The 13,644-nt window shown below is 34.3% G+C and overlaps 1 protein-coding gene across 1 annotated transcript; it reads right to left on the bottom strand.

The window, feature by feature from the left end:
• Nucleotides 1–5,210: 5,210 nt before the first annotated feature.
• LOC105034033 (probable E3 ubiquitin-protein ligase LUL4) lies at nt 5,211–12,969 on the bottom strand. Its single transcript, XM_010909056.4, has 3 exons — nt 12,149–12,969; nt 5,783–6,284; nt 5,211–5,626 (listed from the first exon to the last, which is right to left on the bottom strand). The coding sequence occupies exons 1-3, from the start codon at nt 12,652–12,654 to the stop codon at nt 5,489–5,491; spliced, it is 1,146 nt and encodes a 381-aa protein (XP_010907358.3). The 5' UTR covers nt 12,655–12,969; the 3' UTR covers nt 5,211–5,488.
• Nucleotides 12,970–13,644: the final 675 nt, after the last annotated feature.

Here is a 13,644-nt window from a genome sequence, read left to right on the forward strand (position 1 = left end):
TAGGTGAGCTACGGGATAGTAGAAGAGATAGAACTACAAGAGTAGAAACTGTTATTGGGATAGAGGATCATGGTCAATTTCAGAGAATTCATGAAAAATACTTAAATATTGAAATGAGACTACTCCATATAATTATTTGCTGGATTATACAATCTTGGACTGGAGGATTTGATACTGTAACAGAGAAAGATTTAGCAATTATGTATCATGTAGTCAAATATATCCCACTCAACCTTTCAAGAATGATAATCAAGGTTATATAAGAAGTGGTGGGTAGGGCACAGATGTCTCTGCCTTATGCCATGATGTTAACCCATGTCTTTAAACATTATGGAGTAAAAATTTGAGGTGAACAATCAATAAAATTAGGTAGAGATAGCAAAATCAATGAAGGAGCCCTACACAGAATGTATTGATTTAAAATTGATGGTGAGTGGACTAGAAAGGATGGAAGAAGAGAATATGAGGATGAAGATATTTCAACTGAAGAAGAAAGAACTAGGAGTGAAGAAAGACTTTCTTCCAGGAGGAGGAGTGAAGCAGGACCTTCTAGGTCTATAGAGGGTATGAAACCTGTTGAGCAAATGAGGATGATTCCAGATATGGTCAGTGTAATCGCTCGGGAGGTTGTATCTATTCTTCAGTTATCATCTTTAGGAGAGAGCACTGCATGTATGGATCCTAGCAGGATACATAGTTCTTCGTTCCAGAAAAAATTGGACAAACTTATTTCAGCAATGCAGGATATAAGACAGGATATTCATAATTTAGTCTATCATATTGAAGAATTAGAGAGGTTCGCCTCATACAGATATGCAACATCATCGCACCACAGAATATTTACAATCAAAAACTACTACATCATCGCACCACATAATATAATCTAATCCTTCGGATCAGCTTGAACAGCAGAATGATAGCGACGAGTAGATGAGGATGGACGAATAGATGAGGATGGCCTAGAGGAGGATAGCTGACTAGGAGGACATATCTTTGACGTTGGAAAAGATGCATCTTTGGAGCCATCTTTTGAAGGTTGGTCGGAGATGGAAAGAAGATTTTTTATTTGAAATTTAAGATGTGAGTGGAGATTGTATGATGGTTATAGAGATGGAAGCTAGAAATTTTGAGAGAAACGAAAAGGAAAGGGAAAGAAGATGAAGTCGACTAGTTCGGTGCCTTAGGTCCAATGAATATAAAAGTGGTGAAACAAAGGCACCTAAAATTGAAACCAATGGAATGGATGTAGGTGCCTACATCGGAACCAATAGAATGGATGTAGGCGCTTACATCATCAGGATAGGTGCCTACATCCCGGATGTAGGTGCCTACATCCCGGATGTAGGTGCCTACATCATCAGGGTAGGCGCCTACATAAGGGATGTAGGCGCCTACCCTGATAAAAGGATGTAGGCACATACCCTGATGCAGGTGCCTACATCAGGGATATAGGCACCTATGTCCCATTAGGGATATAGGTGCCTATGTCCCTTATAAGTTAATATCTTCATTTATTTTATTTTTTATTAACTTTAAAATATAAATATAAATAAGTAAATATCCTCCATTTGAAATCAATAAAAATATCAAAAAAATTAAAATTCTTAAGAATAAGAAGTCAAAACTTAAATTTTAGTTCAAATTTTTTCCAAACTCGAAACTTTTAAAACTTTTCTTCTTCAGAACGAATAGGTTAAAGGATCTCAAAATTCATTAAAAATCATGTTATGACTCACTAACATCCAAGGATCAATTACAATCAATTTTGATTTCAAAAAAATATATATTTTATATAGCCCTCCATATAGGTGCTAGTTTTCTGACTTAAAAAATTTTCAGGATCAAGATCTGTAACGGCAGATAGTCACAAATTGTGCCTAACTGACTTTGGCAAGATAAGTTTAATTCAAACTACTTTGGTTGAATTATAAACTACTTTGAATTAAACTTGCCAAAATTTGTTGAAGCCAGTTGGGCATAATTTGTGCTGAAAATTTTCTAAGTCAGAAAACTATGAAGGGCTATATAAAATATATATTTTTTTAAAATAAAAATTAATGATAATTATGTTAGTGAGTCACAAAATAATTTTTAATAAATTTTGAGACCCTTTAATCTATTCATTCGAAAGTTTTAAAAGTTTTAGATTTGAAAAAAATTTGAACTAAAATCTATGACTTGAATTTTAATTTTTTTGATATTTTTATTGATTCCAAATAGGATATTTGTTTATTTATATTTATGTTTTAAAGTTAATAAAGAGTAAAATAAATGAGCATATAGAAAAGGAAAGAATTTGAACTAAAATCCATGACTTGAATTTTAATTTTTTTGATATTTGTATTGATTTCAAATAGAGGGTTTTTACTTATTTATATTTATATTTTAAAGTTAGTGAAGAGTAAAATAAATGAAGATATAGAAAAGAGGAGAGTCACCCTATGAAAAGGCGACTTATAAAGACGGGTAAATGAGGATATAGAAAAGGGGAGAGCCGCCCTATGAAAGGGCGACTTATAAAGCCGCCTTATCAAATGGTGACTCATTTCTCTCATTCACCTGACCTCCAGCTAGCAGTTAGGTTGGTGAGTTAGCAAAGAATGGAGAAAAATCGCCCTATAAAAGGGCGACTTATAAAACACCTTATCAAAGGACGACTCATTTTTCTAATCCACTTGACCCCCAGCTGACGGTTAGATTGGTGAGGTGGCAAAGAAAGTCATCCTTTCAAAAGGCATCTTTTTTTGAGTAATATTTTCGTAAATAGTTTGAGTCTGGCATTATTTTGATAATTTTTTTTAAATTTAATCATAAATAGGTAAAAAATCCAGATTTTTTTGAATGGAGGGGGGTGTAACTAAGAAAATGTCATTTGTTATGGCATCTTTGAAAATACCATTTCAAATGACACTTTCAAAAATATCATTTGAAATAACGCTTTTGAAAATGCCATTTAAAATGGCACTTTCAAAAGCGCCATTACAAATAACGATTTTTTTTTTTGATCTTTTTAGTCTTTTGATTCCACGGGGATGGGGGAGGAGATGATGTGGAGCATTTTTTTTTTGTCTTTTTGGTCTTTTGATTCCACGGGAGATGGAGGGAGAAGATGACGTGGAGCGAAGAAACGTCATTTGAAATGGTATTTTTTATCAAAAAATACCATTTGAAATGATATTTTATGGTTTTGCATCATTTATGTAAATAAGTTGAAAGATGTATTAATTTTGTAAAAAAAAAATTAATATTATTTGAATAAAGAACTTAGATAAACATAGCAAGTATGTCCATATCATTTCAGGATCTCCTTTTTTTTTTTTTTCTTTTTTTCCTTTTTTTTTTTTCTTCATTCTTTTGGTTGGATTCATGGAAGACTTATATGGATGCTCTATCTTTAAAATAAAAAAAAAAAAAAAAGACAAAAGGTTTGTAGAATAAATGCTAGTAATGGTCATAATGAAAGGGCTGATATCAGGTACTGCCGTATGGAAGATATATTTGCTTTATTGTTATAGAGCTGGTACAAGTATTTGATCTCTCTATGGTGATCTTGCAGGGAGGATGCAATTAGGCTTGTAACTGAATCTGATCTAGGTTGGTTTAAGCATAATTATAACCATAAATTTAAATTTATTTTTATGAAAGAAAAGGAAGGGGGCTCATCTATATCATAATTATCCAAGTTCAAAATTTTGTGATGCATCATCTAGAAAGAGAAATTTTTTGTGCACCGCAAACGGTGCAGAAAATTCAATGTGGAGCACATCGCCTTATCCGATTGGTCCATGTAGTCACCGCTTTCTAATAAAATTTTGACACTACAAAGATACAAGTACAATACTTATCCTAAATATATTATTCTCAAGATTAAATTAGTGTCCTAAATTTATACAGGGTGGGAGCCTAGGTTAAGCTTCAAACTTACCTTGCAGAAGACTAAAATAAGATATATATATATATATATATATATATATATATATATATATATATATATATATATATATATATATATATATATTAAAGTAAATCTAAATGTAAGATTTTGAAAGAAAATATCAATATGAAAAAAATTAAAAGCTAAGGATCTAGATCTAAGAAAGAAACTAGAAGAAGGGATGAGTAGTAGTTTCTTGTCTCTAAGAACTTCACCAACTGGCTGTGCTGCCATTCAAACTAATCCATTAGGAATGCATAGAATCTACTGTGCAGAAAGAAAATACTCCTTAAAAAATTTTTTAATGATCAAAGAGTTGGAATACTTATAAGGATAGGTTCCTAAGACTCATAGAAGTTCTATTTCTATGCAATATAGTTTTCCTAAAACACAAAATAAAAGAAAATAATAAAAAGTAGTTTTCTAGGTTTTGTAGGACCTACAAACTAATTAACTAGTGCTTCTAGAAGAGAACAAGAAAAATTGACCAAAAAGTCTACAAAAATTTTCATTAACCTGACAAGATTGTGGAATGGCAAATTAAGTTGAACTTCATCAGCAATGCATCAACAAAATTGAGGCATTCAATCTTAAAACTTAATGAAAGATGGTTCAGAGTCAAATAAGCATAGAGTCAAATATTGCTGACCCACATCGCAAATACATCTCGATGGACTCCAAGTATTTCCTGCATACCTCAATAACAAAGGGAAGAATTTGTTTCTTAATTTCTTTCCTTTTTTATAAAATCAATCTTTTAATGATAAGTAATTAATTTTATAGTTTGTAGGCTTCGGTATATAAATATAGAGTATGAATATCTTTCATAAAAAATTGAATATCTCTTCTTCTTTTTTTTTATCTTTTCTGGCTTGTTTCTCTAGTGGAACCTGATATCTTGCTGTTCAGAAATCTTATAAACTAAGTTCATACCATCTCCCTAATGTGGATATCATGCATTAAAAATCTAAAAGGATTAGATGTTCATTATACAGTTGAAATTAAAAAAGATATGTATTATAACAGAGTAATAAGGTTGAGGCTACATATCAGAGTAGGTTATGTTGATGTTTATTAACCTAGGTAAACAGACATCATGTCCCTGCCAACAGAAAATAGCGTGCAGACGTATTTACATCCATACAGCAAAAAACCAAAGCTTTGTTTCTACTTGCAATGATCAGGGTCACATGAAACACAGTTAAGGGAAGAAAAAGTTTAACATTATTCGAAATATATTCACATGAAATCTAAACACATGCAAATACCATACAGATGCATACAAAAGCATTTCTGTTCATGAGTTGCATATATAAACTCTTCTAACTGAAACTCCAAATCCTGTAATACAATGGAATGATAAATATACAACAAAATAAGTAAAATATGGACATTGTTATATAATGGGCTCATACACATGCAAATATAAAAATGTAGGAATGAAAGACATCAGAACAATACGACAATATGTCATCCAGGATGAGCTAAGAGGAACACGGAAACTGCAGAAGCTATCATGTTCACAGTTCAACATCAATAGCTCAATGCAGCCATTTATGCTTCAGAACATTCTGCATTTCTTTCTCCTTGTCTTTTGTTTGGTATCTGCATTATTGTTTCAATAGGTTGGCGACATATAGGGCACTTATTTGATTGAAGCCTCAATGCATTTGCACATTCACTGCACATACACTAGAATATAAAACCAAGTTATTGAACTTGAGGTTCTACCATACACATGGGAGAGAAGACAAATGCTATAATATTCCTCAGTCTCATTAAGCAACCTTGTAACCACTTAAGGAAAAAAAAATAGATAATAATATCTTGTAGTTATTGAATTCTCACCATATGTCGACAAGGAAGCACAGCAGTATCCCTTGATTCAGACATACAGATAACACATTGCTTTTCAGAATCATCACCATCAAATCCTGCTTCTGCTGAAATCCCAACATCAAAAATTTCTTGCAATTCGTAGCATTCACCATTGACCCATAATATTTGTTTTATAACTTTTACTTGGAAAGACACATGATTATTTTTCTCTAAGACTGCTTCAGTAATCTGAGCACGGGCTGCAGCTGACGACTCACATGTAAGTTCATCTTTTGGAAGATGCAGTGTATAAGCTTCAGCATAGATAACCAGTGGAAAGAAACATCCATTTAATGGCTTTGAAAGTTCATCCAACTCAAAGAAACCCAGGTCCATTCCGGTTCCTGATGGCTGGAGAAATTTCTGACTCACTCCTTTTTGGAAAGGTATGCTTACATCCACGCACAAGTCAGGATAAAGGAGGGAAAAACTACAATTCAACCCTTCCTTTGCAAAGTAAAGGATAGTAAAACTGTCATACAAAACAAGAGTTGCTAAGTTGCAAACGGACAATTGTAGAGTTCCTCACATAATTTTTATTTGCAAGTTTTAATAGAGTAACAGAGAAATAATTTAAGCACAGAAAGATAAAATACTCATTCTTGTCTTACTCTGGCATTTCATTTCATACTTATAACATTAAAGTCCTCTCCGAAGGAAGCTTATTCACTTCTATAATAACATAATATCATGATCACAATCTACTCTAAGATGCAAATGGATTAGAAGTTTTCAAATTTTTCATTTTTTTCTGTAGGAGGAACTTCAAGGTCCATTGTTTCCGTACAAAGTACTATACCAGTCAAATACCAGTAATAGTATAGTACCGAACCATACCTTCTCGATATCTGATACACAAGTGTGTACCAATTCAAAACCGATACAGTATTTTTTGGTTTTCTTTTCAATTTTTTATTTTTAAGATTATTTTATGGTTTTTGGATGTTTAAATTATGATGTTCACACTTATCTTAGACTAAACTATCAAATGGAAAATATTGCCATTCTATTTTCACCTTCAAGATTACAATTATGGAGGATTATTTTATTATCATGCATCAAGTTTTGTGCACATATAAGTGAAGATCTAGGCTACCTTGTTTTTTAGTATTAAGATTATTTGTCATTTTTCAAATTGTAAGCACCAACTTTTTTAAATCATCTTCCTTTTGACTGTCAATATTTTGTTAGTTATAGTTCATTATTCAAAATGTATAATTTATTTCATGTCTAAGTTTCTCCCATAAATGATTTGACGTTCTTGCCATACCCTTGTTCTAGTATTACCTGATGTCATAAATGGAAAAGGGAATGTTAGATATTTCTTAAGACAAACTTGACATTAGTTACTCTATGAACTATATGGATGCACCTGTGGACTGTATTGTAGAACCAGATAGATATTGACATGCCATAGGACCCTTCTGTTTCATTGAGATGGATTTTATATTGAATATTTTGCTATTCTTATTTGACTGTTCTATAGCATGAAATCATGGGTGGACATGACACCCAAAGGCCATGTTATTGTCTTGCTCCTAGGCTTATAGTTGCACCTCCCTATATCCCTCTCTAATGCCTGATTTACAATCAGCATCTACTAGAGCCCTTGCTCTAACCAACTAGTGGATACAGGGACAATTTGTGCTCCTCATGTACAATTAGTATCTCTGTCACGGGATTCTGAGACTTCCACCAGATTTTTCAATAAATTTTCTAGTTGAGGTGTCAAGTTAAGCTGGATTTCTAATATTGAATAATTCTATCCTGTTTCCTTATTATCCGGTTGTAGTTCTAATATAATTGTGTACCCAGTTCACTCCCCAACTTAGGGATCATGCCCTATATATGCACTCCAAGTAACAAAATACCTAAAAAGTTAATTTTAATTTGGATTAATGTAGAACCCTACCAAGGGTGTTCCAAAACTTTGGCATGAATTCTCTGATTTTACCAAGTTTTGGTTTCTTTTAGACATAAAAATGAAAAAAGGAGAAGAATGAAGAGGAGGGAGGGGATTATACCTAATTTGGCTTGGATTCAAACTCAAAATCAGCTGAAGAGCCCTCTTCCTTGAGTTTTCCTCACAAAGCCCCATACCTGCTTCAAGTTTCAACAAAAGAGAGAAGGCCACAAGATGACTTCTTCTCTATTGTTAAGGTCAGCAAGGGGCCAAACCAGCCCAAACTACCCTCAACTAAGTAGAACCAGGCGGTTCTGCTCAGTTAGGACCTGTTCAGGCCCCATACTAACCCGAATAGCCATTTTGACAAGTTACCACACTAGTTTGGGTTGGTACACCTAGAAGTAGGTGGTTTTGGTCCGTTTGACATTCCTTGACCCATCTTTAATCCCAGTTCTATGAATGCTTAATTGTTCAAAGTTTAGTCCCACTTTGATAAGTATCGTGGTTTCCACCATCCAGACCCTTGCACCAAAATCAGAATGCACCCTTCACCCTCAAACCTTGCCTCTAAACCTCGTTGACTACAACAAGAACATCTTTATTAGTCAACGATATAACAATGTTGTGTCTAAGCTTCCCAAGTTATTCAGACACTAAGTAAAACTACCACACAGACAAGATGTATCTTTTAACAAAATCATTACTGCTAATACCTAATAGCTAAAGATTCAAGAAAAAGGTTCATGTTATTTTCTTTTTGTAAATCAATTGAATGCAAGAGAACCTTTTGAATGGATCCTAATAGAAATGATCTCAAGTCTAAATTTTGTAAGTCAGAAGGGAAAAAAAAGAAAATTTTAACAAGTACACTTAATTTAATTTATAGGAGAACTACATTTGCTCAATCATTCCTTCCCCATTATCATATTTTTCCTACATGCATTAAAGGATAATTGAACCAATGGAGGAAATCCAAGTGTAGCAAGTAATTGTATAGAATACTTTACTGCTCTCCTCAAAGACAATGACACACTTAAATTCTAACTAGATTGCAAACAAAAGCCATCTAATGGTAGGCATCCCTCAAAGAATTTGAATGCACAAAAAATAAGGAAAACAAATTACCCCATGCCACTGATTTCCGTATTAGCTTGTCCAACTGATTCAGGAAAAAACCTGGAAGATCAAGCACTAGTACCAAAATTGATTTAGGAAGAATAGGTAATAGGATGTCTTGGGGTTAATTGGAATCCAAAACAGAAAATGCTAGAATTGCAGCTTCTTGGACTTAATGTATGTGAAACTAAGTGTAGGATGAATTATGAATGATGAAACTCTTACAAAGTTATTACATAAGTAGGATGTTACTCAAATGCTAGAAATCTAAAAAATGGTTAGAGAATTGAGAGGTTTTATCTGAAGATTACATGGAATCTCACCTGCAACTGATCCGCTTTCAGTAAGCAAGCTTTGTACAGGAAAATCTTAGAGAATTAAGGGCCATCTATTGAAGGGTTTTCAAGATGTTTTGGGGGAATCAAAAAAATTCTGAAAGGTTTAAACAAAAGTAAATACAAAAGATAAAAGCAAAGTGAGTATCGGTTCAAGAAAACCTCTAATAAAGGAAGACAATAAATCAGTGGCAAGATGCCATCAAAAGTACCAGAAAGTTGCATATAGGATTACAGAGACACCATTGCATCATAAATCTCTGCCATAAAGAAGAAAGAGAAGATTGTTTATTTAATTGAAATAAAACATGTAAGATTCATGAAATCATATAAATCCTCGTGTATTGTTATAAATTTAAGAATATAAAATATCAAAAAACAAACGAAAAGAAAACATCAATTATCACAAGGAGCCTAGGTGCTTTCATACCAAAAATAAAATAGAAAGAAAGAACATCTAAGGAGACAAGTGCACTAATAATGACTGAATTGCATTTTCCTAAGCAAAGTTCTCTAGTTAAACAAAGATATGAAAAAATGAAAGAAATTAATTTTGATTCATATGGGACCCCCATACATGTTGATACTTTTCAAAAGCTTGCATTGATAATTTTAGAACTTAACAAATCTAGCCTATAACAGATGCATCAGAAAAATTATCAGACACTGGTCATAACTAAAAGAAGATTCAAGAACTAATTCTCAGTACAAACCAAAAATTAATTATAAAATGAAAATAAAAATAAGAAATAAAATTAAAAGCACCCTTAAACTTCTAATATGTCTCAAACTAATTATGAACATAAAGTAATATAAAGGATGCTCTTGCATAACCATCAAGTGATGGTGATAATCAATTGAATCAGAATTCTTGTTACCATTTTGTAGTAAAGACCTCAAAGACAATATGCAAACACCTGACCAAATGACCAGCAAAATGTGACGAATCAGAGATTATCTGACAATCAAATAATGTTAGCTGTATTGGTTGAGTTTAAACTCTCCTAGCAGTCTTGGATTACTCTGTCCTGAAATGTACTGGCCAAGGGAATAAAAGTGTAAACATCAGTTACATTGACATTTGAAGACTCAAAAAAAAATACCAAAGAACCATCCTAATATATCAAATCCCATCTTAGGAAATCTATATTCAACTAGGCTCACGATAAAAGTTCGAAAAGTTGGTATTGTTTCAGTCGGGGATCAAAAGAAACAAGTTTGGGAAGTTTCTGCTCGAGTTTCAAAGTTTGAGTAAAAAATCTAGAAAATGTGAAAAATAATAGGAAAATAAATATGAAAATATACATTAAGTAATTTTGGCACAAACTGTATTGTTTGAAACAAGGTTCACACCAAATCCTATATCAATACCATGCTGCTATAGTATCCATATGACCAGCACAGGGGTCAGTTTCGCATATCAATCTTGGTATGCCCCTCATACAGATTCTCGATTCAAAACCAATATGGTATGGTATGCCTGATATGGAATGGTACATATCAATATACAGAACCTTGGTTTAAAATATTTGGACTTTTCAAATATGATGTCCAGCAGGAGCCAGTATAAGAACTGTACCAGATTAATTTTTAATGTTAGTGCTAGCTTTTAAATCTTGAGTCTTAGTAATCTTTGGTACCATTGACTATTTCAAAGATTTCCATTAGCCTGAGCATTAATTCTAACATATCTATGTTTTTACTGTAATGTCAATTTCAAATTTTGTGATGCTGTGTACCCGTACCCTCTAGGGTAGTCAATACAGGTTTGAACTTGCTATTTCAAAAATTTTTAAGAATTTGCATTTACAATAAATCTCCAATGGAATGAATTAACATTGTGAATTTTATGCAAATAAGTAAAAGATTCTGATTGCATCATGGATGGCTTCAATGTTGACCATATCAACCCATATCCCTTTTGCTAATGCGACTTATTCCCAAAAATTTAAGTAGTTAGTCATGAAGGTCAACTTACTTTTGCTTAAAGAAAGTCCGTCCTCCATTTTCTGGCACTTTCCATAGCTAACAAATGATAGTTTTACCCATGTCATAAATGCAAATATTCTTAGAGAATATGAAGGGCTTGGTTTGTTACTCACATAAACATATTTGGTGCTTTGAAGAACCTAAGGGGCAACACTAACAAGTTACGCAGCACCTCATCAATCTAGAATGCAGGCTTCCACTAATCCCCATTGTTTAGTTGCACGAAAAAAAGAAAAATCTAAATTCCGTCTGAAAGAAATACATGTATTTCTCGATAAAGTAGAGAGTTTATTGAGTCTAGCAGTAGGGTACCCATAATTGATTGCATGGTTATGTTCTATTTCAGCTGAAATGTTTTTGAAACAATAAAATGTTCAAGACATATTTTCTTCAAAACAGTTTAACTCCAGAATGCAATAGGGAAATTTCCAGACCACTTCTTTTTTTTTTTTTAAACCGATATGATACTTAAAATAAATAGTAAATAAATATCCTACTTGTGTCTAAACTATTTGACCAAAATTGGATACAGCCATTGCATGCAATTTGAAGTATTTCTGCATCCAAATAGGCTCCCTACTAGGATAAGGATAATTTTGTTGTTGGGAAAACCAACGCACATTCTTGTCGATTGTCCTATAATTCTTCCTTTGCAATAAATATTCTTCAACTCCAATCACTATCGGAACATAACGATTTGGTGAAAAGATCTACATCTTTGGATAAGATTAGAAAACCTAATTCAACAAATAACATGGCTCTACATCCATGAGAAGATCAATGTTAAATTCAGAGGAATGTCGGCCCCTTTTATGTTTTCTTTTCTTTTCATTCATTTTTCAGGTACTTGAATGGAAATAAAATGGAAAAAAATGAATTCTGTATCAGTAACCAACTAAGCAACATAGAAAAGGATGAGATGCCAAAATTGCATGCCGTACCCTATCAATATTGGAATTTGAAGCAGAAAAAGGAAACAAAATCAATCACCTGCCATCCACCAAGGAATCAAAAGTGAAGGAAACCAGATGGTGATTGGGATTGAGCTTGTCCGGCTCCAGCCGGATCGAATTCTTATGCAAATTCACATAGTTTTTAACGGTCGTCGCCGTCTGATGCTCGGCATGCGAAGCCGCCTGCCCCGAAGCAACCATCATCTCATTAACAGAAGAAGAAAAAGTAGAAGAACGAAAGGACGAGGAAGAGGGAGCCCGCCTCCCACTCCCTCGATCGGAAGAAGAGGACGGCTGAGAAGGGGATATGGGGGAAGGATGATGGGCATCGTAAGGAGTGGATGGAAAAGAAACAAGATACCTGGGTGGAGGAGAGGGTGGTGGTGGAGGACGATTAGAGCGGCCAAAGTTTGGTGGAGAACGAAAGGAAGAGGGGTAGAAAGAAGTGGGGAAATTTTGGGTGGTGGAAGAGGGGTGGTAGTGGTGGTGGTGGTGGTGGTGGTGGTGGTATCTTCTTCTTCTTGTGCTGCTGGACTGACCCATGCCTTTTCCCCTCTGTACTCTTTGCTGGCCAATTCTTTTGCTCAGCTGTGTGCTTTTACAGCGTTTGGTACAGAGATGGTGGAGAGGGATGCAGGAAGGACTTGCATTTGCTTTGTCCTGCTAGGCGAGAGCAGATGAAGTGGGGAAGACTTTTTTGATCGTGATGTCGGGAAATTGGGACCAGAGAAGAGTTAAAGAAACAGCTGGAACTTGGTTTAATATATGTTTTGGTTGCCGGGGAGGATGGAATGTTACGGGTGTTGGGTTGCGTGGAGGGGGGAGTCCTCAGCGACCACAGCTTCGGAGTTGGAATCCTGGTTATGAAAACCCAACCGTTTGTTCGTCTGTAGAGAGGCAAGATTAGACGAAGTCCTTGCGCGGATGGACGAGTCAGTCCTTGCGCATGAAACCATGCTGTATAGAGCTGCACATAGACCAAAACTGTTCATGAACTAAATAATTGACAAAGCACATCCAAGGACTAAACAAGCCAAGATCAAACATCATTTGAAACCGGATTCGGTAGAAGGTCCAGATTAAAACCCTAGGCCTACAAGGTCAACTTGACAAGCTGCCTGCTTATTTTAACAGCTGAGCCAACTTTGATATTTGCGGAGGTTGTTACATGGTTGTAAACTTTTCGAAAAACAATCAATCTTAGACTGTAGTAAACAATTATATAATGTGCATCAGTCTATTATTATTAATATGCATGTATCCAAGATACATCCCGAATCAAATGATACGCAGCAAACCGGGCCACACCTCTTCAGTACTGATATATGATATGAAAGGCATACCGATATTTAATACATCAAACCAACCTCTATACAAGATAAACAACACAGCAGCGATAGGATACCACTGATATAAGATCCGGTACCGAGATGGTATATCTTTCATGTACCAATGATTGCGGCATATATTAAATATATGGTTCATCCAAAAGCAGGGAGGTGTAATAGTCAGCAAGGTCCAACATGTCAAAGG

This window comes from Elaeis guineensis, chromosome 5 (assembly GCF_000442705.2).
Source record: "Elaeis guineensis isolate ETL-2024a chromosome 5, EG11, whole genome shotgun sequence".
NCBI classification, from domain to species: domain Eukaryota; kingdom Viridiplantae; phylum Streptophyta; class Magnoliopsida; order Arecales; family Arecaceae; genus Elaeis; species Elaeis guineensis.